General features: G+C 44.6%; 1 protein-coding gene across 5 annotated transcripts in view; it reads left to right on the forward strand.

The window, feature by feature from the left end:
- SHC4 (SHC adaptor protein 4) overlaps positions 1-27,348 on the forward strand; it is a 177,194-nt gene that overhangs the window by 30,516 nt on the left and 119,330 nt on the right. For 3 of the 5 annotated variants that reach the window (XR_009496037.1, XM_005211817.5, XM_024997566.2), the window contains exon 1: positions 10,339-10,938. Coding sequence is in view for 4 of the 5 variants with exons in the window: in XM_005211817.5 (XP_005211874.1) it covers positions 10,354-10,938 (585 nt within the window). In the remaining variant the exon portion in view is untranslated. Of the gene's footprint in view, positions 1-10,300; positions 10,939-27,348 lie in introns of those variants that run through there. The other 2 variants (XM_059890432.1, NM_001205912.1) reach the window with 2 other exon arrangements.

Below are 27,348 nucleotides of genomic sequence, written 5' to 3' on the forward strand. Positions count from 1 at the left end.
GCACTCCACTGCTGATATCAAAATCTGTATTAGCTTTCTACTGCTGCTACAACAAATGACCACCAACTTAGCTTCTGTTGTTTAAAACAGAAATTTACTATCTTACTATTCTACACATTAGAGTAGAGATCTGCCATAGGTCTCACCAGGCTGAAAGCAAAGTGTTGGCAGGGCTGCGTTCCTCTCTGGAGGCTTTAGGAAAGCATTCAGAGTTTTGTTTTTTGTTTTTGCTCATTTGGGTGGTTAGAATTCAGTTCTTTGCAGCTGTTAATTCTAATATTCCTATTTCATTGTTGGTTGTCAACTGAGGGTCCTTCCTAGCTTCCTTGACTCATGGCCAGACTTCTTCTTAAAAGCCAGTAATGTCAGGTTGAGTCCTTCTCATGCTTCACGTCTCTCCTTCTTTTTCTGTCTTAAATTTCCCAGCTCTTACCATAGCTGGGAAGGGTTCATTGCTTTGAAAGCCTCATGTGATTAGATTGGGCCCACCCAGATAATTCCCCCATCTCATGATCTGTAATCTTAATCATATTCTGTGATGTTGTGATTTATAGTAGGAAATATATATTTGGTCTAAAACTCATAGAATTTCTTGGGCTTTCCCTGCTATCCAGTGGTTAGGATGCCACACCTCCAATGCAGAGGATGTGCGTTCAATCCCTGGTAAGGGAACCAAGATCCCACATGCTGTGCCACGTAGTCAAAAATAAATAAATCCTGTAGAATTTCCTAAGTGATAAGGGCAGCAAAGTTGTCTTTTGTCACATTGATGCGGTGACTTTTGGAAAGCACTCATTAGAGCGGTAGAGGGTTGGAATTTTAGTTCCAGTCCTCAACCTCTGGGAAGGAGGGAAGGTCTGGAAGTTGAACAGATTGCCGGTGACCAATGATGTAATCAAGCATGTCTATGTAAAGAAGCCCCCATAAGAGCCCAAAAGGATGGGGTTCTGAGAGCTTCCAGACTGGTGAACACCTGGAGATTTTGAAAGAGCGGTGCACTCAAAGACAGCATGGAAGCGCCATGCCCTTTCCCCACAGCTTGCCCTATGTAGCTCTTCAATCTGGTTGTTCCTGAGTTATGTCCTTTCATAATTAACCAGTTATCTAATAAGTAAAATGTTTCCTTGAGTTCTTTGAGCTGCTCTAAGAAATTAATCAAACCCAAGAAGGAAGTTGTTGGGACCCCCAGTCTCTAGCTGGTCAGTCAGAAGCACAGGTAGCCACTTAGGCTTGGGGTTGCCATCTGAAGTGAATGGCGGTCTTGTGGGGACTGAGCCCATAACCTATGAAATCTAATGCTATATCTGGATAGATAGTGTCAGAATTGAGTTGAATTTTAGGATACCTAGCTGGTGTTGCCAAGAGTTGCTTGGTGGTGTAGGGGAAACACAGCTCCTGCACATACTGGAATCTGGTCATTAGACCACCTTTTACATTTGCCAAGTTTCTTGTATCATGTTTCCTATATTAGGAAGTAGATATCTTTGGGGGTCTTTAGTCTGCCTACCATATTGTAGGCATCCCTATTTGAACCCAGTTTGGTCTGACTACATTCGGACTTTCTTCACCAGACACCTTAGTCATTTCATAACGACCCAGAGGCTCTGCTTGTTGTGTATCCTGTTCTTGCCACTGTATTTGTGTCAGTGCTTTGGGCTGTAAGTAACAGGTACCAAGTAACCAAGAGCTGCTTGAGTTGCTTAAACCAGTAAAGGTTTATTTTTCTCACATAATGATATATTTAGAGATGATTACTATTCTTATTACAGTGATTCAATAATGCAGTGATGTCAAGTCCATGGGCTTGATAACTTGGCTGATCTTTCCTTCATGATTGCAAAATGGCTGCCATAGCTCCAGACAGTGCATCCACATTCAAGACAGGAAGATGTGGGAAAACAGAGGGGAGGCTCCAGTTCTCTAGGCCCCTTGTATTGGAAATCAGATGTTTCCCCAGAAGCCCCCATGAAACTTTCATTACATCTCACAGACCAAAATTGTGTCACATGCCCTCACCCCCTGCAGTTGCAAGGAAGCCTGAGAAAGTGAATATTTAGTTTTTCCTGGTGGAGATAGGTAAAGGAAAAGAGGATTGGAATGAAGTTCAGATTAGCCAGCTTATAATGCCAAATTTCAGTTGGTCTAGGGCCCTGTCTTTGGCTCTCTTTTGCCAATCCACAATTAGAATTGGTATCCTGCACCTGGGTCAGACACCTCCTGATGACTGGCCACCTGGCCAATACCCACTCACTCCTTGTAAGATATCCCTGACCCCAATTAACCAGTTATAGTGCCATCTGGGTACATCTCCTGTTACTGCCTGCTGCTGGCCCTGGAAGTACCTGGCTGCCTTTCAGAGGCCTAGAGACTCCACCAGTCCCTTTGACTATGTACAGACAAGTTTCTATTCTGAAAGCACCTGTTTTTAAATGAGTCATTTTAAAGCTTTGTGTGAGTGCACATATGTGCAACATGGTACACATTCATGCAGAAAAAAGGGGAAAATAGGCCACATTGACCAAAGACATTTTAATTCTATGGTAGCTTTAAATTCCATCTAGGTAGAAATTCAAGTGGGTATATCTTCCCTTTTCTCCTTTGCCTTTAGCTTCTCTTCTTTTCTCAGCTATTTGTAAGGCCTCCTCAGATAGCCATTTTACCTTTCTGCATTCCTTTTTCTTGGGGATGGTCTTGATCACCGCCTCTTGTACAATGTCATGAACCTCCGGTCATAGTTCTTCAGGCACTCTATCAGATCGAATCCCTTGAGTCTACACCCATTTGAATGCAGAGTTCCAAAGAATAGCAAGGACAGATAAAGACTTCGTCAGTGATCAATGCAAAGAAATAGAGGAAAATAATAGAATGGGAAAGACTAGAGATCTCTTCAAGAAAATTAGAGACACCAAGGGAACATGTCATGCAAAGATAGGCACAATAAAGGACAGAAATGGTATGGACCTAAAAGAAGCAGAAGATATTAGGAAGAGGTGGCAAGAATACACAGAAGAACTATACAAAAATGATCTTCATGGCCCAGATAATCACGATGGTGTGATTACTCACCTAGAGCCAGACATCCTGGAATGAGAAGTCAAGTGGGCCTTAGGAAGCATCACTACCAACAAAACTAGTGGAGGTGATGGAATTCCAGTTGAGCTATTTAAAATCCTGAACGATGATGCTGTGAAAGTGTTGTACTCAATATGCCAGCAAATTTGGAAAACTCAGCAGTGGCCACAGGACTGGAATAAGTTTTCATTCCAATCCCAAAGAAAGGCAATGCCAAAGAATGCTCAAACTACTGCACAATTGCACTCATCTCACACACTAGTAAAGTAATGCTCAAAACTCTCCAAGCCAGGCTTCAACAGTACATGTGAACTTCCAGATGTTCTGGAACCGTGAACTTCCAGATGTTCAAACTGGATATAGAAAAGGCAGAGGAACCAGAGATCAAATTGCCAACATTCATTGGATCATCAAAAAAGCAAGAGAGTTCCAGAAAAGCATCTATTTCTGCTTTATTGACTATGCCAAAGCCTTTGACTGTGTGGATCACAACAAACCATGGGAAATTCTTCAAGAGATGGGAATATCAGACCACCTGACCTGCCTCCTGAGAAATCTGTATGCAGGTCAGGAAGCACCAGTTAGAACTGGACATGGAACAACAGACTGGTTCCAAATCGGGAAAGGAGTATGTCAAGGCTGTATATTGTCACCCTGTTTATTTAACTTATATGCAGAGTACATCATACAAAATGCCAGGCTGGATGAAGCACAAGCTGGAATCAAGATTGCTGGGAGAAATATCAATAACCTCAGATATGCAGATGACACCACATCAGATGACACAGAGGCAGAAAGCGAACAACTAAAGAGCCTCTTGATGAAAGTGAAAGAAGAGAGTGAAAAAGTTGGCTTAAAACTCAACATTCATAAAATTAAGATCATGGCATCTGGTCCCATCACTTCATGGCAAATAGATGGGGAAACAGTGGAAACAGTGACAGACTTTAATTTCCTGGGCTCCAAAATCACTGCAGATGGTGACTGCGGCCATGAAATTAAAAGATGCTTGCTCCTAGGAAGACAAGTTATGACCAACCTAGGCAGCATATTAAAAAGCAGAGACCTTACTTTGCCAACAAGGGTAGGTCTAGTCAAAGCTATGGTTTTTCCAGTAGTCATGTACGGATATGAGAGTTCGACTATAAAGAAAGCTGAACGCTGAAGAATTGATGCTTTTGAACTGTGGTGTTGGAGAAGACTCTTGAGAGTCTCTTGGACTGCAAGAAGATCCAACCAATCAATCCTAAAGGAAATCAGTCACTGGAAGGACTGATGCTGAAGCTGAAACTGCAATATTTGGGCCACCTGATGCAAAGAACAGACTCATTTGAAAAGACCCTGATGCTGGGAAAGATTGAAGGCGGGAGGAGAAAGGGATGATAGAGGATGAGATGGTTGGATGGCATCACTGACTCAATGGACATGAGTTTGTGTAAGCTCCGGGAGTTGATGATGGACAGGGAAGCCTGGCGTGCTGCATTCCATGGGGTTGCAAAGAGTCAGACACGACTGAGCAACTGAACTGAGGTAGAAATTCTAGAAATTCTATAGCAGAGAAACTATTTTCTATCACAATATCTATTATCTTCTCCTTCCCCAGTAACAGACTTTGATTTTATGTGCAGAAGCCATGTACCCAGACAAAAGACTTCTTCAGTCTCAGATAAAGAAGACTTCATTTTCTCTTACAGCTAGTTACAACCATGGGACTAAGTTCTGGGTAATGTGATGTAAGTGGAAACATTGTATTGGGCTTCCAGGACTTTCTTTAAAGAGAACGGGCCTTCTTTGTCCTTTCATCCATTTCACTGCCTAGAGTAGAGGTGAAATGGCTGGAGCTCTATCTGCCAGTTTAAACTATGAGGAAAAGAGATATACTTTAAGGATGGCTGAGAACTGACACTGTCCTTGGACTTCCTACCTCCAGGGAAATAAATTTTTTTGTTCAAGCCTCTCTTATTTAGGAATTTTGTGTTATTTGCAACTGAACCTGACCCTAAGTAACTCATCTACTTTTTGTCTACATGATGTCTAACTCTACATGGCACTTTCATAGATATTATCCCATTTTCAACAGATAGGAGAATATACATTCTCCTGTTTCTAGCTGGTCCTGGTTCCAGGAGAGTCAATGATGGCCAAACGCAACCATTAGAGAGCTGTTTACCTACCCAGGTTGAAGACCATGGGAAAACTGGAAATATTGGGTTCAGCAGGCAAAAAGATGTTGTTTTCAGAGTTAATGACACCTCTAGGGGAAACTCTGCCTCCATTTTTTGAAGCTAGGCTCTCACTGTTGGAAACTCAAGCCTTCTTCACTACCTCACTTCCTCATCTTTAAAATGGCATTGGTCTCTGCCAAGAACTTTATATAAATTTTGTCTTGTGGAAATTTTTTTTCTAAAGTAGAGCTTCACCAATCTTTTCATTCCTCACTGATTGGCTGTTGGACTCATCCTTAGTGAAAATTCTTCAGGAGTAGGTATTGCCCAAAGACAGCTCTTCAGGAGTACATCTGCTTTGTGACAGACATGGTATCCATGGCTGGAGTAAGGGTCCTAGTGCTCTGATGCCACCTGCTGCACTTTGTTCCAAGGTACCAATTGGTCCAGGATCTCCCAAAGTTATTTCTGTCTTGCTATATTTCCACCTTCCTCTTCTCTCTAGCACATCCTTCCTCTACACCAACTCCCACATTGGGTTCTCTTCCAAAGTTGGGCAGGCGTTTTTGCCCAGGGCCCCTTCTCCCTCACTCGTCTAAGAAATCCTAGCAGGACCTGGCTGATTCTATCATGGCCCACCCTGACCCAGCATTTCCTTGAAACTGCCTGTTATACCCAAGGAACCCAGCCTGGGTAGGCTGGCCCTTAAGGTGACATTCTGATTCACAGCAAGAAACCCTTGGAATGGGTGAATTGTGTGTGTCTCAAAGCAGAGACGGCATACACAGTGGTCTAAGCAGAACCTTGTTTTCCAAGGGTGGTGATGAGAGGGGTTAATGTACTCTGATGGTTTAATGACAATCATTGTTTTCTCATCTATTATTCATATTTTTATTCCTGGCAGTCCTATGAGATATTTTGTGTGAATTCTATAGACATGATCTGCAAAGAGGAGAAGGGAGCAAAAACTGACAATTAGTGAGCACTAAGTACGAGTTAGGGTCTTGCACACACTGGCTGCTATCACAGCAGGGAAAGGCATGCGGCTGTAATGAGTCAGCACTTGGTTCTAGACAAGCCCCACTGTGGGGCCTGTACAAGCCAATAAATCAGAGCAGCTTACTCTAAACTTGGAACCTTAACTGTGTCTTCTGCAGCACAGAGATGACAGGTCTTGGATCTAGACTTGAGCTCTCTGGTGCCCTGGGAAGCAGCGGAGTACAGTGGCCGCAGCACAGGCTCTGCAGCCAGGCAGAGCTCCTGGACAGATCCTGGCATCATTGCTCAGCAGTCAGGGGACCTTGGCCAAGTCACTGAACTTGCTCTGATCCTATATTCCACATCTGTAAGGTGGTGATGAAAATAGTGCTGGTCTTCAAAAGTTGTAATGATTGAATGTGAATGAAGGTAAACTGTCTTTTGTTCCATAATTCTTAGGTCTCATTAATATTATTTTCATTGTTACTAATTGAAGAGGATGTTCTGACATCCTGGGAAAAAGGAAGTTATCTGCCTTGCCCAACCACCCACCTGGAATGGAGGTCTACTCAGTTAATGAACCTGCTCTGAGGTTGTTGGGGCAGTTTTTCAGCTTCTGCCTTTTGACTGAAAGCTGCCTGGCTGGGCTGGCTGAGCCTCTAAGGCCATTCCCCACTCCCCAGCTGCAGATCTGGTTTCTTTCACCCTCATAAAAGGCCCAGGCAGAGATGACTATGAAAGCCAAGATTTCCAGGGTCCTTAGGGTCAGAGAAGCAGTCCTCAGAGGCCATGGCTGCTTTCTTACCTTACCTGGTCCCACCCAGTTCCCCTCCCTCCTCACCCTTTCTGGGACTCATTCCTGAAGAATAGGGACTGGTCTGAGCCCCGGCCAGAACAGTGCCTGCCTGGGTGAGCAGACTCCCCTGGGGTACCCTGTCCTCTAGGCATGAAGTGAAAGTCGCTCAGTCATGTCCAACTCTATGAGACCCCATGGACTATACAGTCCATGGCGTTCTCTAGGCCAGAATACTAGAGTGGGTAGCCTTTCCCTTCTCCAGGGGATCTTCCCAACCCAGGGATCAAACCCAGATATCGACCCCAGGGATCGAACCTAGGCATGAAGACCTCAGCAAAGATTCACATCAGCCTGCTGGGCTCCTATTGTTCCTTCCTTGTCCAGGCCCATGTGAATGTTAGGAAATAGTTTCTTTGGACCGTGTTGGTGTCCTCAATTTCTGTGCTGTGCTGTACTTAGCTGCTCAGTCATGTCTGACTCTTTGTGACCCTATGGGCTGTAGCCCATCAGGCTCCTCTGTCCATGGGGATTCTCAGGCAAGAATACTGGAGTGGGTTGCCATACCCTCCTCCAGGGGATCTTCCCAACCCAGGGATTGAACCCAGGTCTCCCACATTGCAGGTGGATTCTTTACTGTCTGAGTCACCAGGGAAGCACAAGAATACTGGAGTGGGTAGCCTATCCCTCCTCCAGGGGCTCTTCCCAAGCCAGGAATCAAACCCAGGTCTCCTGCATTGCAGGCAGATTCTTAACCAGCTGAGCCACCAGGGAAGCCCCAACTTCTCCTACTTTGTGCTAATTTTTCTTTTTAGTTGGCTAGGATGATGTAGACTCTACTCTGTAGGGAGTAAGAATAACAGCTTCAGGGGCAGGCAACCCAGGTTCAAATGGCCTTTCTTTACACTGCCAGTCATATACTTGGTGAGGCAGGCACTGTGTGGCGCATGGTGCCAAGTGCCCTACAGGGATTATCCTGTGAGCCCTTATAGCATCTCCATTAGGCAGCTGTTCCTAACAGATGAGGGCATTCAGGCACAGAGAGGTAAAGTAACTTTCTCAAGGCAGCATAGCATGGGATCTGTAACAACAAGGAGGGAACCCGTGGGAGAGAAGAAGAGAGGTGAGGTGGAAAGAAAAAGGAAGTTTGCTTTTTTTTTTTTCTTTTTTAATTTTATTTTATTTTTAAACTTTACAATATTGTATTAGTTTTGCCAAATATCGAAATGAATCCGCCACAGGTATACCCACGTTCCCCATCCTGAACCCTCCTCCCTCCTCCCTCCCCTACCCTCCTTCTCACGGTACTGGATGCTTGGGGCTGGTGCACTGGGACGACCCAGGAAGTTTGCTGTTACGATTTTTCTCAGTCTGTCTCCTCAGCCCCAAGGATGTGGAGTCCAACTGGCTTAGTCACTCCCCTCAGTTTTGTCAGGAGGAAGTCTGATGGCAGAGAGAGGAGGTCAGTGAACACTGATGGGAAAATTTATGAAGATGCAAAAAAGCCTTCCCAAGGAAAAACCATTCTAACAGGTTTGGCAGACAGGATGTGAAAAGGTGCAGAATTTCTGGGGCGAGCCGGGGGAGGGGAGCAGGAAGTCAGCGAGGATGCATTTTTAGCTGGTCAGGAGTAACCATTTAATTCTGTGTCTGGATCTCAAAGGAGTTCAGGCCATCAGAGTTATAAATATACATGAGCCTAATGCAGCCTTGTGGGCAGTAAAACAGTGAAGGTGGTGTCCCTGATTCCAGGGGCAGCCGGTTTGTTTTAATTTTTGAGTTAATGAGCAATTTCAGATGCAAGAGCCTTGGCCCACCGAGAAATGTAACTTTCAGCTGAGATTTTCTTCTCTTTTCTGATATGTGCTTTCCACATCCTCTCAGTGTTTCAGCACTTTCCTCTTCTCCATTCCAGAAAGAACCTGCATTTCCCTTTCTCAGCTCCTTTCCTGGATTGGTGTGTGCTAAGTCTCTTGCAGTTGTCATCATGTCTTCAGAATGCATTTGATAGGTACAGGAAGTTGCACCAGAGGGAGATGGAACCAGCAATCAATAAAAAAAGAACTATGTTTCTAAGAAGAATGCATCATGGGGCTTCCCACAGGAGTTGTGTACCATATGTTCTAATATCTGTGGAACAATGGATCTAATTTTTAGTTCTTTTGCTTGGCTTTCCCAGCCATCTCAGCAAAAAAGAAAATGGACATTTTAACCTGCTGCCCAGCTTACTGATGACTTATACTAAAGATTGCTTTACCGTTTAACCCCTTCACTGTTATCACAGAATAAAATCTCTCCCTTCTCTTCCTCCAGCTTTATTTCTCCTGGCTACTAGTTTAGTATATTTATGGTGCATGAGTCATCAAGCTGCCCTTTGATTGGATAAAAACCAAGCACCCCTGAGACCATCAGTCAATTACAGCTATTCTCAGCTTCATTCACAGATTTATTAGCTTGCACACACAGAGAGAAATTCATTCAGCAAAGTTCATTCATAAAAATTTCAACACGCTGCGTATCATCCTGCACATTTCAGCCTTCTGTTGCAGAGAGGCTTCTGAAAGCTCTGAGAGGAGTCGGGGAGGGAGGGAAGCTCCGAGCCAGGGTGGGCAGGCTGGGAGGGGATCTGAGGAACACGGAAGGACCACAAGTCAGAGAAATAATGCGGAGGAGCGCCTGTCACTAGTACTGCTGGCCTGTGGCCCAGATGGGATGCAAGACAAGATCTTCCAAGAGAGGGCAGCCATCAGGAGAAACGAACTCAGGCAGAAGGGCCTTTGGCTCATATAGTCATTCTCCCCTCCTCCCCCCCCCCCCCCACCTTTTTTAAAAAATGAACAATCACTAGAACAAATAAAGGGTTAATAGGCCAGACATTGCCCCGCCCTGTGGGAACCGGAGGGAGCAGGTTTGAAAGTTCCTGTGTGCAGAAGGGAGGATGGGGGTGGGGGGCGCTAAATATTTCTGCAAGGCTCCCGCACCGCCAGCGACGCGGCGGGACCGGCTGGCTGGTTCTCCGCCCGGTTCCATGCCCAAGAGTAGGAGGTGAGCGATCCTCGCCGCCGCGAGGCTGGGTCCAAGCTTTCCCAGCAAGGAATCCCCGGCGAGAACACCGGGTGCTGCCGCTGGGCCACAGACTGGACCGAAATCAGCTGGGTAGGCGTTTTCCCCTGGGCTGTTACCCTCGAGGACCCGGAGCCGAGGCGGGCGAGCGCGAGAGCGGAGTTGGAGAGGTGGCTGCCGCAAGTTGCACGGGGCATTGAGGCATTTGTTTCCCGTTCCGTTTATCTAGCAGACGGCGAGGCGATTTATGCAACAGTATCCTGTTTCAGCACTGCCAAGGCTATGCGAGAACGCGGTCAGGACAGCCTGGCAGGACTCGTGCTATATGTAGGACTCTTCGGGCACCCCGGGATGCTGCACAGGGCCAAGTACAGCCGCTTTCGGAATGAGTCCATCACGTCCTTGGACGAAGGCAGCCCGGGAGTCTCGACCGGGAGCAAGGGCTCGCCGCAGCCTCCTTACCCCACCCTGGCACCTCACCTGCCCGCTGAAGATGCTGCCTTGGCCTCCCAGGAGAGCCCCACCCCATTGTGCACCTTGATCCCTCGCATGGCCAGCGTAAAGCTGGCCAACCCAGCCACCTTGCTGAGTCTGAAAAACTTTTGTTTGGGTACCAAAGAGGTACCTCGACTCAAGCTCCAGGAAAGCCAGGACCCGGCTCCCAGCAGCCCGGCTTCCCCTGAAACCAGTCTCAATAGGGCTGTGCCAGCACCTCCGCCTCAGCGGGACCCCCTGGGGCACAGGGCGACCTCTTTAACTCCTGACGCCTGCCCACTTCCCGGCCCTGGGGAACCAACCCCCCGGAACAGACAGGACAGACACTTTGTGCAGCACCTGTTGGGGCTGGGCATGAACTACTATGTGAGGGTAAGTATTTCCCTCTCTGCACTCCTGCAAGGGGCATATTCTCTGCTTTCTGAAAGGGGCTGCGCATCATCCGGCCGAGTTTCAGGTTTGGATAAGTCATCAGGGGGCTTCCCAGGTGGCGCTAGTGGTAAAGAACCCACCTACCAATTCAGGAGACCTAAACGACACGGGTTCAGATCCCTGGGTAAGGAAGACCCCCTGGAGTAGAGCTTGAAAACCCACTCTAGTGTTCTTGCCTAGAGAATCCTATGGACAGAGGAGCCTGGCGGGCTACAGTCCATGCATAGGGTCCCAAAGAGTCAGACACGACTGAAGCAGACTTAGCATGCAAGCACATAAGATATTGTGTAGCTGGAGGGGGTGGAGAAGGGGAGGTGGTCTTATAGGTTTCCCTACAAATATCTGGCCTGTATTGAAATCACATGACTTTTGGTTCAAGAGCATGAACTGGTGCTACATGTTAGTGTAGGTAGTTGCCAGGGTAGTTTCATAGACAAAGCTGAGATGTCCCTGCTGGACTGAGCATTCTGTACAAGAAGAGTCAGGAATTTCAAATCTAATTAGTGATTAAGACTCAGTAAATTATACTGGCCATTGTGTTTCAGTAGAGATTTTTGTGCTGGAGGAATACATAGTGTATCAGGGACCTGAATTGTTTTTAAAAATCTAATTCAGCATTTAACAAACACTTCTCCAAACATGGCTGAATCTCTAGTCTTGTGTTAGGAGGTAGCCTTAGGTCTTTGGTGCACATTTTTTTTGTCTTTATTGCCTACGCTGTGGCCATGGGGCCTTGTCCATGAGCCATGTGCAAAATCAAGGTCCTTATTGGCCTTGCATCTGCCCTTTTCTATTCCATATCTGAGTAAAAAAAGATTTGGCTTCTGTTCTTCTAGAGCTCACAGTTTCAATCAGGGAAACCAACAAATACAGGTGAAATAATAGAACAATATTTAGCAACATATATCTGGTGTGAGATGCTGAAGGAATTCAGGAAAAGGGGAAGGTTGTTGTGGTCTGGGATTCATTCAAAAGGGAACCCTCAGGGGAATGTGCATCTTGGAAGAGCTATCAGATCTTTATTGGCAGAAAGCGGGAGATTCCTGGCAGGGCAAGAATTGGAACAAAGTCCAAAGGCAGATATTACTGTGGTTACTGCAGGGGAGCATCATGCTGGGCTTAACTGAAAAAAGAGGGAATGCTGGAGGGTAGCTGGTGGTAGGGAGCGTGGCTGGCACATAGTTGATGCTCAAACGAATATGAGTAAAATAAGGCAAATTACAGACAAATCTCGGGTAGCTTGTGGGGGAGGGAGCAGCTGACCAAAGCTCTTAATGCCGAATAGGGAGTTTTTAACACTCTGACTGGTAAACAGGAACCCTCATAGGTTTAAAAATCAACTACAACCTGATGAAGGTGGTTTCAAAAAGACCAATCTGTGAATTTATTTGTGAAGCAGGGAAAAATTAGCAATTGGGAGCTCCATAAGAAGGATACTCTAGTTTAGGCACCAGGACTGGTAACATGGATTAATGTGAAGATGAGAGAAAACAGATGAATATGAGTCTCTGTGAAAAGAACCTCAACAGTCGTGGATGACAGAGCAGATCATTTCAGATCATCATACAAATAATAGACGGGTGAACATTTATTGAGCAGTGAGTAGACTGCTGAGTGTGTTTATTGCTATTTATAGTGGCTGTGGATAATTATTGATAGAGTTGTGAGGAATGAAAGATAACTTCAGATGTAAGCCTTCCAATGGCATTAGCAATGTTAGTGATAGAGTGAGTTGGGAACAGGGTCACATTATGTTTAAAGTAATGATATTTAACTGGTTCTAATTTGTAGGGAGCAGTTGTGTAAGACTAGCACTCTCATGAGAAGTCTGATCTGAAAGTAGACATTTGAGAGATAGCCCAATAACTGTATCACACACAGACAATTAAGATCTCAAAGAACGTTAAATAATGAATGCTGAAAGGGTTATAGGGAAAGCAGGCTAGGGGCGGCCTTGGTGAATTGGTAACAAAAACCTCCAAGGAAGATAAATTTATAGGACACTCAGCCCTTACCCTCCCTCACAGTGACACAGCTCATCATGGAAATAGTTTCATGTATCTACTAAAAGTTTGTCGGTACTTGTTATTGGTCAAGTGTCCTCCAAGCTCTAATGGGAGAATGTGGTTCTCCTACCCCATGCTCGGCACCTGCCTTCCACACCACCTGGACATCCTCTGTCTTCTGCTTTGCCTTTCCTTCCCTCTTGAACTTCCTTCCACCTCTCCACACCCATACGCATATACAATTTCTAATGTGAAAGAGTTGCTGTGTGATCTCCATTTCCCTAGGGAGTGTCTCCACTGGCATTTTAGATTTTTAATGAGGATGCCATCTGTCTTTTTCCTGGTGATAATGACAGGTCCTAGGAAAAGTGCTGACCTCATGATCTATGTGAGTCACACTATGTTGCCAACAGACAGTGACATGAAACACCAGTGAACACCTCTTTTAGGAAGTCAGAAATACATGGAAAACCCTAATTTATTAATTTTTATAAAACCCTAGTTTTGAAAGATGGAAGGAACTCAAAATTTATCAAGCTCAATGCCTCTATGAAGAAACTGAGGACTGGAGAAGTGATTTCTTTTTTACGGCCACACAGGTGAGCCAAAAGAAGAGTTAGCGGCAGAATCCAGTTGCCCTGTGTGCGCCAGTCTTTGCTCCTTTCACCACAGGTTTTCATCCTGTTTCAGATTCTGCTCAGAATTCTTTTAGATGTGATGTGCACTCATTTTAAAAGATGAAATGCCAACCTGTTAATTTATAGTGAAAATTATTGTGCCAAGGAAACCAAAATTGTGATCTCATCTGTAGAAAAATGTGCATAGGAAGAGTTAAATCAGAGGCTTCCTGATGATATGGAATCAGAGTAGAGACGTGAGAGAGATACTCTTTTTTGAAGAATTTATTTTATGATGATAACACTTGTTTATAAGTTTCATGTGTACAACATTACATTTCTACTTCTGTATACACTACAATGTGCTCACCACCAAAAGTTTAGTTTCCATCTTTCACCATAGAGTTGACCCCTTTACAAAGCTGTTTCACCTCTGCTGCTTCCCCTCTGATAACCTCTACTATATCCTCTGTATCTACATGTTGTTTTGCTTTATTTATTTTGGTTTTTATATTCCACATATGAATGAAATTACATGGTATTTGCCTTCTCTGTCTGACTTATTTCACTTAGCATAATACTCTTAAGGTCCATCCGTATTGTTGCAATTCTTTTTCATGGCTAATATTCCATTGTGTATACATATATATACATGCATGCTAAGTTGCTTCAGTCATATCTGACTCTTTGTGACCCTATGGACTGTAGCCCACCAGGCTCCCCTGTCCGTGGGGATTCTCTGGGCAAGAATACTAGAGTGGGTTGCTGTGCCCTCCTCCAGGGGATCTTCCTGACCCAGGGAATGAACTTACATCTGTCTCCTGCGTTGGCAGGAGGGTTCTTTACCACTAGCACTACCTGGGAAGCCATGTATATATATATATATATTTTTTTTTTTTTTTTTTCACATCTTCTTTATCTGCTCATCCATTGATGGGCACTTAGTTTGTTTCTATACCTTGGCTAATGTAAATAGTGCTGTGATGAGCATAGCAGTGCATATATCTTTTTGAGTTAGTGTTTTGAATTCTTTGGATAAATACCCAGAAGTGGCATTATTGGCTCGTATGCTGCTGCTGCTAAGTCACTGCAGTCGTGTCTGACTCTGTATGACCCCATAGACGGCAGCCCACCAGGCTCCCCCACCTGTCTCTGGGATTCTCCAGGCAAGAACACTGGAGTGGGTTGCCATTTCCTTCTCCAATGCATGAAAGTGAAAAGTGAAAGGGAAGTCGCTCAGTCATGTCCGACTCTTAGCGACCCCATGGACTGTAGCCTACCAGGCTCCTCCATCCATGGGATTTTCCAGGCAAGAGTACTGGAGTGGGGTGCCTTTGCCTTCTCCATTGGATCGTATAGTAGTTCTGTTTTTAAATTTTTGAGGAACCTCCTTACTGTTTTCCATTGTGACTGTACCAATTTACATTCTCACCAACATTGTATGAGAATTCGCTTTCCTCTACATCCTCACCAACACTGTTTGTTTCCTTTTTGATAATAGCCATTCTAAGAGCTGTGCAATAATAAGAGAGATTCTTGGTGGCTAGTGGACATAGGGGCAGCTCTTTTAGTCAAAAGACAGCCACATATTCTACTTTCTTATCCACATCATGTGAGTGCTCCTCTCCTTGCCCAAATCTGTTTTATTCATTCTCTTATCTATTGAGAAAATATGTACTGTAGACCAAATGTGTGACAGGAACTATTCCAGGCCTTAGGGACACATCAGTGAATTAAGAGACCAGATCTGAACCCTCATGGAACTTACATTCCAGTGAGGGAAGCTGAGTCATGATGAATAAACCAGTAAATATGTATGTATCAGTTCAGTTCAGTCACTCAGTCATGTCCGACTCTTTGCGACCCCATGAATCGCAGCATGCCAGGCCTCCCTGTCCATCACCAACTCCTGGAGTTCACTCAGACTCACGTCCATCGAGTCAGTGATGTATGTATAAGTAAATATAATATGTCATGTGTAGTAAGTGCCAGGGAACATTAAAGCAGGGGAAGTAAGAAAGGCAGTTAGTTGGGTGGAGATGGAGGATATTGTATTCTTCTTTGTATAAAAATGGCATAGTTGGAGCTCCTTTTAATTTTGTTGTCTTGTGTCTTTTATCGTCACAATAAGTACTTAATTTGCCATCTACTCTAAGTTAGAGTTGACTTTAGGTTAGATATTCTTTTAAAAATAACTCTTTTTTTTGGTCTTATGATATAAAATCAGTTATACAGCTGAGAATACTTTATGAATCCCAAGAAACTATTTTTGAGTAACTTTCATTCAAGCTCAGACCTTAAACTGCCTGAAGGTTTCTCAAGAAAAGTGGTCTAGCAAACCATTCTTTGCTGCTGCTGCTAAGTCGCTTCAGTCGTGTCCGACTCTGTGCGACCCCATAGACGGCAGCCCACCAGGCTCCCCCGTCCCTGGGATTCTCCAGGCAAGAACACGGGAGTGGGTTGCCATTTCCTTCTCCAATGCATGAAAGTGAAAAGTGAAAGTGAAGTCGCTCAGTCGTGTCCGACTCCTAGCAACCCCATGGACTGCAGCCCACCAGGCTCCTCCATCCACGGGATTTTCCAGGCAGGAGTACTGGAGTGGGGTGCCTTCTCCAAAACCATTCTTTGAGAGATACCAAATTAGAAATGGACAGCCAGACTGGGTCTGAGCAACGTAGTGAGGTGGGTGAGGTCTGTTAAATGTGGCCACATGCTGACGTTTGTTCCCACCATAATATTACATTTCAGTTTCTCATGAGATATTTCCGATTCACTTTGTCTAGCAACAAACATTCATGTGGAGGTCTCCCAGGTACCCAAAATGGTCTGTGTATGGTGAGCATGGAAGATATATAACATGACCAGTGCTCTCATGCGTAGAATGAGAGAATTGATCTCAATGACCTTGAAGGTCCCCATCACCAGCATTTTTCTCCTTCCAGTCTTATTGAGATATAATTGACATACAGTACTGTATAAGGTTAAGGTGTACAGCATACTGGATTTGACTTTTATACATCATGAAATGATTACCACAGTAAGTTTACTGAACATTCATCATCTCATATGTTAATGGATACAAAAGAAAAGAAAAAGAAAAACTATTTCTTTGTGATGAGAAGACTTAGGATTTACTCTCTCAGCAACTTTCATATATAATGTACAGCCGTCCCAACACCAGCATTTACAGGCACTAAAGCTCATTTCTCCATGTGGGAGGTATTTAAATATTACTTTCCTTTCCCATACCCAGTTCTCAGATTGCCTACAACTTAGTTCAGAGACTAAATAAATCAGAGGCAAAGAAACTAACCCAGACGAAACTGCCACAGGTTAGCACAGTAGTTCTTACAATAAAACATGGAGAAAGGCTGTTTTCTCCCGGTGAGGACATCGAGACTCAAAGAGTGTATTGTCTACCCTCCACTTTGCAATGTAAGTAAATAGCAGACGGAAGATCCAAATCCAGGCTTATCTCACTCCAGTGCTCTTCTTCCCACCCTCTCCCCTTACCTCCAAGCAAGTCAGGCAGTCCTGCAGGTTCGTAAATGGAGTAGCACAGAGGAAGGACCATACTGGGCAGGAGAACTTTCTAGAGGACCAACCCATGGAACTTGCCTGCTTGCGTTCATTTGCATGATTTCAGTCTCCTCACTTCAGCTGCACCCAGCGTAGCCATTTCCACAGACTGTATTAGTATCCTAGTGCTGTTGTAACAAGTGTCACAAACCAAATGGCTTACAACCACAGACATTCATTCTCTCTCGGTTCTGGAGGCTAGAAGTCTGAAATCAAGCTATCTGCAGGGCCACGATCCCTCGAAGGCTCTAGGAGAGAATCATTCGATGCCTCTTCTGGTTTCTGGTGGCTGCTAGCAGTCCTTGGCATTACTTGGCTTGTAGAGGCATCTCTCTTGTCTCTCCCTCCATCTTCACATGTCTTTCTCTCCTGTGTGTCCAAGGACACCAGTCATTGGATTAAGGCTCTCACTAATCCATTATGACTTCATTTTAACTTCATTGTATCTGTGAAGACTCAACTTTCAAGTTAGGCCACATTCATAGGTTTTAGGGGTTAAGACTTCAACTTACCTTTTTGAGCTATGCAATTCAACCCATAACAGTTCCCCAAAACATTTATTGCAGTGTGTTTGCCCACAGAAACTTTTTTGCCTATTGGGCTCATCAGTTTTGGGTGCAAATACGATCTTTTGACTTCCTTTGTAAATCTCATGGTATGTTCTCACCATCCATCTTCCCTTTTCTAATGTTGTATCTTAATACTGAGGCTGTAGACTAGTATTGCCTATTGTCTACACTGGATGTGGTCCACGGTACTGTGATGTTCCGTCTGCCCCAACTGTCTTTTCTGTAGGAGAGCACTGGTCTAGGAATCGTGAGGTCTAGGTTAAAGTAATGGCTCTGACACTAGCCAGCTGTGTGACCTGGGATGAGTCATTTCACTTCTTTATTTTCTTATATTTGAAACAAAAGTGTACAGAATGCTATCTGTGATCCTAAGACCCCATGTCCCCTTTCCCATTGTCTGAAATCTCCTATTAGGATCTCTTTTCTGAAGGAAGTAACTTTTCACACCTTTGTCTCAATAGCGAGGAGACAGAATGCCCTTAGCACCTTCTTGCTAACCCTGAGCTGGCTTCACCAGTAAAGCAGAAACCTTGCACTAGCATGGATACAGGTGGTCAACATTTTAGAGAGATGGTGAGAGAGGAGTCAGGTGGAACAGTATCCAAGTATGGGATTCTAGGGAGGAGTAGATGGTGGGCAGGTCCAGGAGGCAGGCCAGTGTGAATGATGGTGGTCAGTACTCTGGGACCATGGCTTTGCTTACTTGGTCTAGCCAGCAGGGCCATGCTGGGGCTTGGCATCCAATCCAAGGTCTATAGGAGTACCAGGAATTAACCCTTCTCTGTTTTCTCTGGGCAAATGTGATAAAAGAAAAAGGCCTTGCCACACACAACAGCAGTCTAATAACTCTAACCTTGAAAGTGGAAGATTTCTGACCCTGGCGAACCCTTGAAGAGACTGTCCCACGGTTTATGCAAAATTATGGGACTTTGGTTGTGTGGATTAGTGGTGTGTGCACAGCTAATGGCAGGGCTTTCTGCCTCTGCTGTTTTCCCTTTTTTTTTTTTTTTTTCGGAATTATTGGTGGATAAAAGAGACATCATACAGGTGCGAGGAAATAATTCCAGCTAAAACTGACTCTTTGGCAATGAGGGTATTATATTTTCTTACTATTTCTTTCTTGAAGTAGATGTAGAAGTGTATTCTGCAAGAACTTAGGAAAATCCTGGCATAGTTGACCCACTGTTCCTGTTCTTTTTAAAACTGTACATATCCCTTGATCTGACCAGTCCTTGCTCACGCCTGACCACTAGAGCGATAGTTGGAAGATAGTGTTTCAGAGATCACCATGTCCAAAACCTTCATTTTGCAATTGAGGAAAGAGGCTCAGAGATGTGAAATGACTTGCCCCAAGTCACATAGCAACTTAGTGGTAGAACCCAGACAAGAACTGCCAGTTCTGTCTGTGCTCTGCTTAGTCATTCAGTTATGTTCAACTCTTTGCGACCCCATGGACTGCAGCCCACCAGACTCCTCTGTCCATGGGGATTTTCCTGGCAAGGTTACTGGAGTGGGTTGCCATGCCCTCCTCAGGGGATCTTCCCAACCCAGGGATCGAACCCAGGTCTCCTGCATTGCAGGTGGATTCTTTACCATCTGAGCCACTAGGGAAGCACAGTTCTGTCTACAACACTTTTTTTTTTAATAAAAAATTGAAGTACAGTTGATTTACAATGTTAACTTGAGGTGTACAACACAGTGATCTATCTATATATATATATTATTTTTCAAATTATTTTCTCTTATAGTTTATTATAAAATAATGAGTGTAGTCTCTGTGTATACAGTAGGTCCTTGTTGGTTATCTATTTTATATATAGTAGTGTATATGTCCAACATTCTATTTTCTGCCCCTATCTTGCCTACCTTCCCTCACTCCTCAAACTAAATGCACTATGCCAAACATATCTACATGATTGAAATATTGAATACATGTCTTTTTTAAAGACCAGAATAAAAATGTTTTTCTGATAGGAAAACAGCCTTTAAAAAACCATGAGAAGGAAAAGGAGATCAAGGAAGAGTGGAAAGGAGCCCAAAATGCATTGGCTTTGCCAGTTTTACCCTTTTGTTTATGGAGGTGCTGGTGGGTGGCAACGTGTCCATGTTGGGCCAGGACTTGTACAACACGCATGGACTGACCTTATTTCATTCATCTAAAACCCCTTGGGGTCATTTCGCATAAGTGGCTTTTCCTCTCACTTCCATTTTCATGCTACTTTAAAGCTAGTACCACACTGTGTCATCACATGGGTTGGATGGAAGCCTCCCTATTTCCCAGTGTGACAGTCCCACCATAAGGAGAGTGATCTAGAAGATACACAGGGCTCAGGGGGCAAGGCCATGTCACAGTGTCTTTTTCAGAGCAGGGTTATGAGGTAGCTGGGGTCTCTTCCCCTCTCCTAAAAGTTATAAGCTTTGGATCTCAGGGTGGTCTGGTCAGATTTGCAATGGAGTATCAAAATCATGGTGACCAAAAGATGTAGGCCTCAATGTTGTACGCAAGTAGGCACTACTGAAAAGGTTGCATCTGAAACAGAGTTTTCTGAAAGGATATTTGGGAAAGTCAAGAAGCCTCAAAGAGCTGGACTTTAGAAAACATTTGTTGGGGGGCATCATATGAGAATGTATTGATAGCATAGCAATGATGATAAGGAAGTATAAATTTGCAACCATAAACTCAGATGTACAAGTTCAGTTCAGTCACTCAGTCATGTCCGACTCTTTGTGACCCCATGGACTGCAGCACGCCAGGCTTCCCTGTCCATCACCAACTCCCGGAGCTTACTCAAACTCATGTCCATCGAGTTAGTGATGCCATCCAACCATCTCATCCTCTGTCGTCCCCGTCTCCTCCCGCCTTCCATTTTTCCCAGCATCAGGGTCTTTTCCAATGAGTCAGTTCTTTGCATCAAGTTGCCAAAGTATTGGAGTTTCAGCTTCAGCAACAGCCCTTCCAATGAATACTCAGGACTGATCTCCTTTAGGATGGACTAGTTGGATCTTCTTGCAGTCCAGGGGACTCTCAAGAGTCTTCTCCAACACCACAGTTCAAAAGCATCAATTCCTTGGAGCTCAGCTTTCTTTATAGTCCAACTCTCACATCCATACATGACTACTGGAAAAACCATAGCTTTGACTAGATGGACCCTTGTTGGCAAAGTAAGGTCTCTGCTTTTTAATATGCTGTCTAGGTTGGTCATAACTTCCCTTCCAAGGAGCAAGCGTCTTTTAATTTCATGGCTGCAGATGTATAAGAGATGTCATTAAAATATGTGTTGTTGCTGTTGCTAAGTCGCTCAGTTGTGTCCGACTCTGTGCGACCCCATAGACGGCAGCCCACAGCTCCCCCGTCCCTGGGATTCTCCAGGCAAGAACACGGGAGTGGGTTGCCATTTCCTTCTCCAATGCATGAAAGTGAAAAGTGAAAGTGAAGTCGCTCAGTCGTGTCCGACTCTTATTGACCCCATGGACTGCAGCCTACAAGGCTCCTCTGTCCATGGGATTTTCCAGGCAAGAGTACTGGAGTGGGGTGCCATTGCCTTCTCCAAAATATGTGTGTGTGTGTGTATATATATATATATATTTAAACTGTAAATATTTAAAATCATGAAATCCAGCACTAAGCCCTCTCTTATTTGTTTGACAATATTTTCCATTTTGGTCATTGTTTGTCCCACAGTCTCAGGATCACATAATGAATCGAGGGGATTAATTGGTGCCCCTAAATAGGAGAGAGGCCTCTGACCTTCAGTTCATTGTTTGTGGATGGTTCCCTAAAGGCAAGAGCACCCCAGCATTTGACCTTCTTTTGCCCATTAGGATGTTTATCCTCTCTGGGAGCCCCTTCTGAGAATCCAGCCTCTCTAGCTGCCCCTCCAGAGACCTTGTGTTTCCCTAGAGCCTGGCCAAGATGCAAATTGGGATCTGTGATGCTTAGAGGCCCACCAGTTTCAACCACCCATTGCCTTCCTATTTATGCCCCTGAAGAAAAGGGATGACTGATGGTTGAAGCAAGTTCATGGGAATTCCAGAAGCAGCCAGAACCAAAGAGGTGACGATTGAGGAAGGACCAAGGTCAAGGGCAGGAAGAAGAGGGCAGACATTTAAGACTGGGGAAAGATGGAGTGAAGTTGAAGGAGCTGTTCCCATTTGGCAGGGCAGACACTGGCAGCCAAGGATTCTGAAGGAAAACGAGGCTGAAGGCAGTTCTTGGGAGGGACTGGCAATCATGTGACATGTGGGAGGTTCATGGGATTGAGAGAGGGAGGAAGGGAGGGAAAAGAATGCAGAGTACAGGCAGTGCCTACCCAGAAAAGAATCTGGAACACAGCGGTCATAAATCAACAGTTTAGTTACATATTTTGTCTGGTCAAATTAGAAAAAAAGTTTTCTTTTGATCAGTACCAAGATTTTAAAAACCAAGAACGTTCATATAAAACTCTGGATTTTTCTGGCTTCCTAGAAGAGCTGACAGCACTAGGCTAGCCATCCCACATGTTAACAGATGACCAGAGGTGGGCACTGAGCCACAGTCCCACTCAGTTGCACTCACTTCCATCACCTGTCTGTCCAGGTCTCCCGCAAGGTGGCTGAGGTTGCATAACTACCTGTGACATTGTCTTTTTTTTCCACTTTGGAATACCTGGGAGAGAAGCTGAGAATGTCCTCTTCCTGGGGACCATAGTGGGGCTTCTTTCTTTTATGCAGTGGGATGGAGTATTGGGAATGGGTGAGACCTAGGAAACCGGGATGCGGCCTTCTCCACTCAGAGGGTCTCTTCCCATCCTCACAGAGTTGCAGAGTTTTCAGGAATAGTGGGGCTCCAGAACTAGTGCAGGCCATTCCTATTTTGTGAAAATGTGTCAGGCAAAGTTGGTTTGTGTTATCAGTTCTTTGTGGTGATGAATTTTCCCAGAGAAATAATGTCAAAGGTTGATAAAGCTCTCTCATATGGCTGAGGAGAGGATTAAGTGAAAAAAAATTTATGTATAAAGATTAGCACAGAGCTTGTCACATGGTAAGTCTCAGGTCGGGGGAGAAGAATGAACTTTCAAAGTTCTAGGAGTGTCTTTGGGCAAAAAAAAAAGAAAGAGAGACTAGCTTCGATTTTGGCGTTTTTGCCATTCCCTTTGGCATCCTTTCCCGTCCAGCAGTGCCACCCTGTAGAACTTTCTTCCCTAAGCCTTTCCCTATGGTGCTCACCAGGGCAGGCTTGGCCTCTTCTCTAAAGTTGCCTACTATTTCTTTACTAGTCAGCATTCCTCTTCCCTCAGTACAGCAGAGGGAAAAGCATTTGCCTTTGGAAAAATATTTATTACTTCATCGAATCTTCATTGTAGTATTTCTCAAAGTTTGCCAAGCATCAACTATATCAGTTAAAAATACTAGTTAAAAGTGAAAACTTTGACCTTACCCCCAACCCCTGCTCCCCCCATCTCCTGCCCCTCTGGCCATCCTGAATTTGCTGCTTCAGAATCTCTAAGGCTGGGCCCTAGAAATCTGCATTTTAAACAACCCCCCCACCCCTCTATGATTGGAGAAGGAAATGGCAACCCACTCTTGTATTCCTGCCTGGGAAATCTGATGGACAGAGAAGCCTGGTGGGCTATGGTTCGTGAGGTCAAAAAGAGTCGGACACGACCGAGGCACAGAACACCAACACACACACACCCACTATGATATTCTGATGCACAGAAAATTTGGGAACCTCTGCTGAGTCCAGCTGGTGCAGTGGTTCTCAGTCAGGGATGATTTTGCTACTAAGGGGACATTTGGCAATGCCTGGAGACATGTTTGGTTGTCATAACAGGGGAAGGGGAGGGGAAGTACTGGCCTTCAGAGACTAGAGGCCAGGGATGTGGCTAAACACCCTACAATGCTCAGGACAGCCCCCACAGTACAGAATATTCAGGCCCAATGTGTCAATAATACTGAGGCTGAGAAATCCTGAGTCACAGGGATGAAGCGCATAAACCTGGGCTGTGCATTTGGAGGTAATTGTGAATAAGAAAAGAATCAACATCTGATTCAGCATTTGACTCCTAAAAATCTAACCCAAGGAACTTCTAACTTTCTCAGGCCTTCTCCTTTATCCTCTCTCTCTTTGTAAAAAAATTTTCTATTTATTTATGTGGCTGTGCTGGGCCTTAATTGCAGTATGCATGGTCTTTGATCTTCATTGCAACATGTAGGAATCTAGTTCCCTTATCAGGGATAGAATCCAGGCCCCCCTTCATTGGGAGCACATAGTCTTAACCACTGGACCACCATGAAAGTCCCTCTTTTAGTCTCTCTTAAATCCACAGATTCTTTAAAATTATAGTTTACTTTCACCTCCACCCAAACAATACTGCTGTGGCTTCCATATCAGGATCTCAGATGGTGGGAATGAGAGTAAGGACCCTGTGTTGTTATGACTCAGTTGTACATCAGATATGTCCACACTGGCAAAGGAGTTGATTGTTACTCAGGTGCTTTCTGGGCTCAGTGGCATTTGTAGACTGACTTGGTATCCTACCAAGGTTTTCTACCTTCACTTCTATAGGGAAATGCCTTCAGAATTTAAAGATAACTTACGTAGATTTTAAGAACAGAGCCTGTCTTGGGTTGGAAACTTCCTTTTGTTAGAGGGAAAGAACTGCTGGAAAGCAAGCAGCTTGAGCAGAAAGCATGTGCCCTATAAGTATAACCCCAGAAATTAGATTTTTCCCCTCAATGTCATAAGAGAATAATTTATGTGAATCATTCTTTGGGGAATGGTGAAATGTATAATTCAAATCTTTTTTTTTTTTTTTTTACATAGTGCCAACTCTGGGACCTTGAAAGGCATTATCCCTCCATGTCCTCTCTTCTCAGCATGACTCCTTTAACCCTGGACACAGGGCTCAGACTGATACATTGACTACAAAGTACTGTTTCATAGTGAGTTAAGTGATCCAAGGTCACAGAGCTCATGAGCTGCTGAGCAGGGACTATAATTCAGGTTTCCCTACTCCCAGGCCAGGGAGTTTTCACTACCTTCTGGGAATAAGATGTAATCTTGCATGAGGCGGTTACAGAAGGGAGAGGAGAACAAAGGTGTCCACACAAATTCCTGTAATATATGGCAGTGCCTAATAGATGACACCAAAGTGACACAAGCAAACCGTGTGGGAATTCAGGGAGGAGAGGGGACTCCTTCCATTTGAGACGATTGTGGAAAACAGGGTTTCTGAGTCTTGAAAATGGAGTTTCCATAGGCAGAGATGGAGGAAGAACATTCTAGGCAAAAAGCATGACAGGGTGAGGCATGGAGGTGGGAAAGTGGAGGATATATTTTGACAGAGAGTACAGTTGGACTTGGTTGGATGATGTGTTAGGTATGTGCTGGACATCAGAGCATGGGCTGGTGCTAAAACAAAGTTGTATAGTATCTGAGAAGTTGGGTTTTCCAACAGAAAATTGTTGAATAATTTTTGAATAGGGGAATCGCAAACTTGGAGGTGTGTTTTAGAAAGATTACATGGGCTGCAGTGTTCAAAGAGGACCCAGAGGAAGGGAGGCTGGAGAACAGGAGCCCAGGTGAGAAGTGGGTTGGGAAGAAAGGCAGTGGCAATAGAGACAAGGAAAGATGTGAGACCCACTCAATGAGGACAGGATTAGGAAGGAAAGGTCTGGCCATCAGGGGTGAATTCCTTTAAGCATGTGCTGCCTTCAAGATGACCTCAAAGCATCCAGGTGGAAATCTCCAGAAGAAAATGGGTTAGGTCTGAGGAGAGGGTCTGTTGTTGGCATCAAAGCCCAGGGAACAGACGAGGCTACCAAAAGGGAAGTGTAGAACAGAGAGATGCATGCCACGTTGAAGTCCTCTGTGGAGGGGGAGGAAGAACAGGCCTTGATGAGCAGGATAGAGAGATGACAGGGTCCTCTAGGGAGAGAGGGGAGGGAGTTTCAAGGAGAGAGAGATTGGATAAAGGAGTATCAAACCCATAGAAGATTCAAGGAAGATGAGAACTGAGAAAGAGCCACGGTTTGGCCTTTTATCTTCTTACTCCCCATCTCCACTAAGATATTCACATTCAACTGCTGCAAACCAAGCATAGAGTTTGATGCTCCAAACCTCCATTCTCTCCCCTTGCCTTCTCAGGAAGTAGCATCTCCCACTTTTCAAGTCAGAACCACACACTCTGTCATACTCCACCCAGCCTTCAGTTATCAAGTCCAGTCAGTTCCACCTTTAGGATGTTTCTTGTGTGCCTCCGTTTTTCTCCACCTCCACTGCAGCATTTTCAAACTTAATGATCAGCTTCTTATGGAACTATTTCATGAAACACGCTTTGTGAAACTCTACAACGGTAGCTTTCAATTGAAATTAGGAGATGAATCATCATAATATAAGATATATACCTATAGAAAATAGATACTTCAGGGTACTGGACTCTTAGAAGCAGACAACTTCTATTTGGGTAGTCAGAGAAGGCTCCCAGGGGAGATGGCATTTAAGATGGTCCCCTAAGGTTGGATAGAAATCTAACCATGGGGATTATTTTTTAAAAAGGATATTCCAGATGGAGGGGACATAGATGAGGAAATATAGGTTATGTACAAGGGAGAGCGCTGATTTCAGTTTGGCTAGAGACCTGGAAAATTCCATGGATGGAAGAGCCTGGTAGGCTGCAGCCTATGGGGTCACTCAGAGTCGGACACAACTAAGCGACTTCACTTTCACTTTCATGCATTGGAGAAGGAAATGGCAACCCACTCCACTGTTCTTGCCTGGAGAATCCCAGGGACGGGGGAGCCTGGTGGGCTGCCGTCTATGGGGTCGCACAGAGTCGGACATGACTGAAGCGACTTAGCAGCAGCAGCAGCAGAGTAGAGACTGCTTTGGAAAAAAAAAATCAGTGGGTAGTAAAATTTGAGCCAGATTATATACAGCAGGCCTTAAATATCAGGCTAAGGAGTTTAGATGTTTAAGGAGGCATGAGGATTCATTTGTGCTAGAGAAGGGAGTGACTGCAGGTGGGGAAGCCCTTTCAAAGGTTATTGCAGAGCTAATCAAGGTGAGAAGTGTCTATATGAGGGTCTTGGTAGAGGGAATGAAGTAAAGAAACGCTGGTAGAGACATTGTGGAAGAAACATTTGATGAAGGGGCAGAGAGGGAGGGCAGATTTCAAGCCAACCTTTTACCTCTAAAATGTTAAGGTAAAGACTTAGGGTGAGATGGGAGGACATGCCAGTAAAAGACATGGGGATCACAGAAGGAGAAGCAGAGTTGGAAGGTAAGAGGTTTCATTGCTGACTTATGGAGCTTGAAGTCATGGAGAGTCATCTAGACAAGTTGGGGGTGTCCTGCCGGCAGGCAGAGCTGGGAGGAGAATCTGGCTGCTTAGTCAAGCTAAACAATTGAGTGTTCTTATCTGACAATTGTCTGAGTAAAGCAGAGAGATTTTAGGTAATTTTAGAGGGTGGTAAAGTGTTTTTTAATGTGTGGTAAAGGCCTCTTTTCTGATGAAATATTTCATATACTGAATACTTTTGACCCTTAAGTTAAAATTATATAAATATGCTTTTGTGTTGTTGAATCAAGGCCTTTTC

Source organism: Bos taurus, chromosome 10 (assembly GCF_002263795.3).
Source record: "Bos taurus isolate L1 Dominette 01449 registration number 42190680 breed Hereford chromosome 10, ARS-UCD2.0, whole genome shotgun sequence".
NCBI lineage: Eukaryota > Metazoa > Chordata > Mammalia > Artiodactyla > Bovidae > Bos > Bos taurus.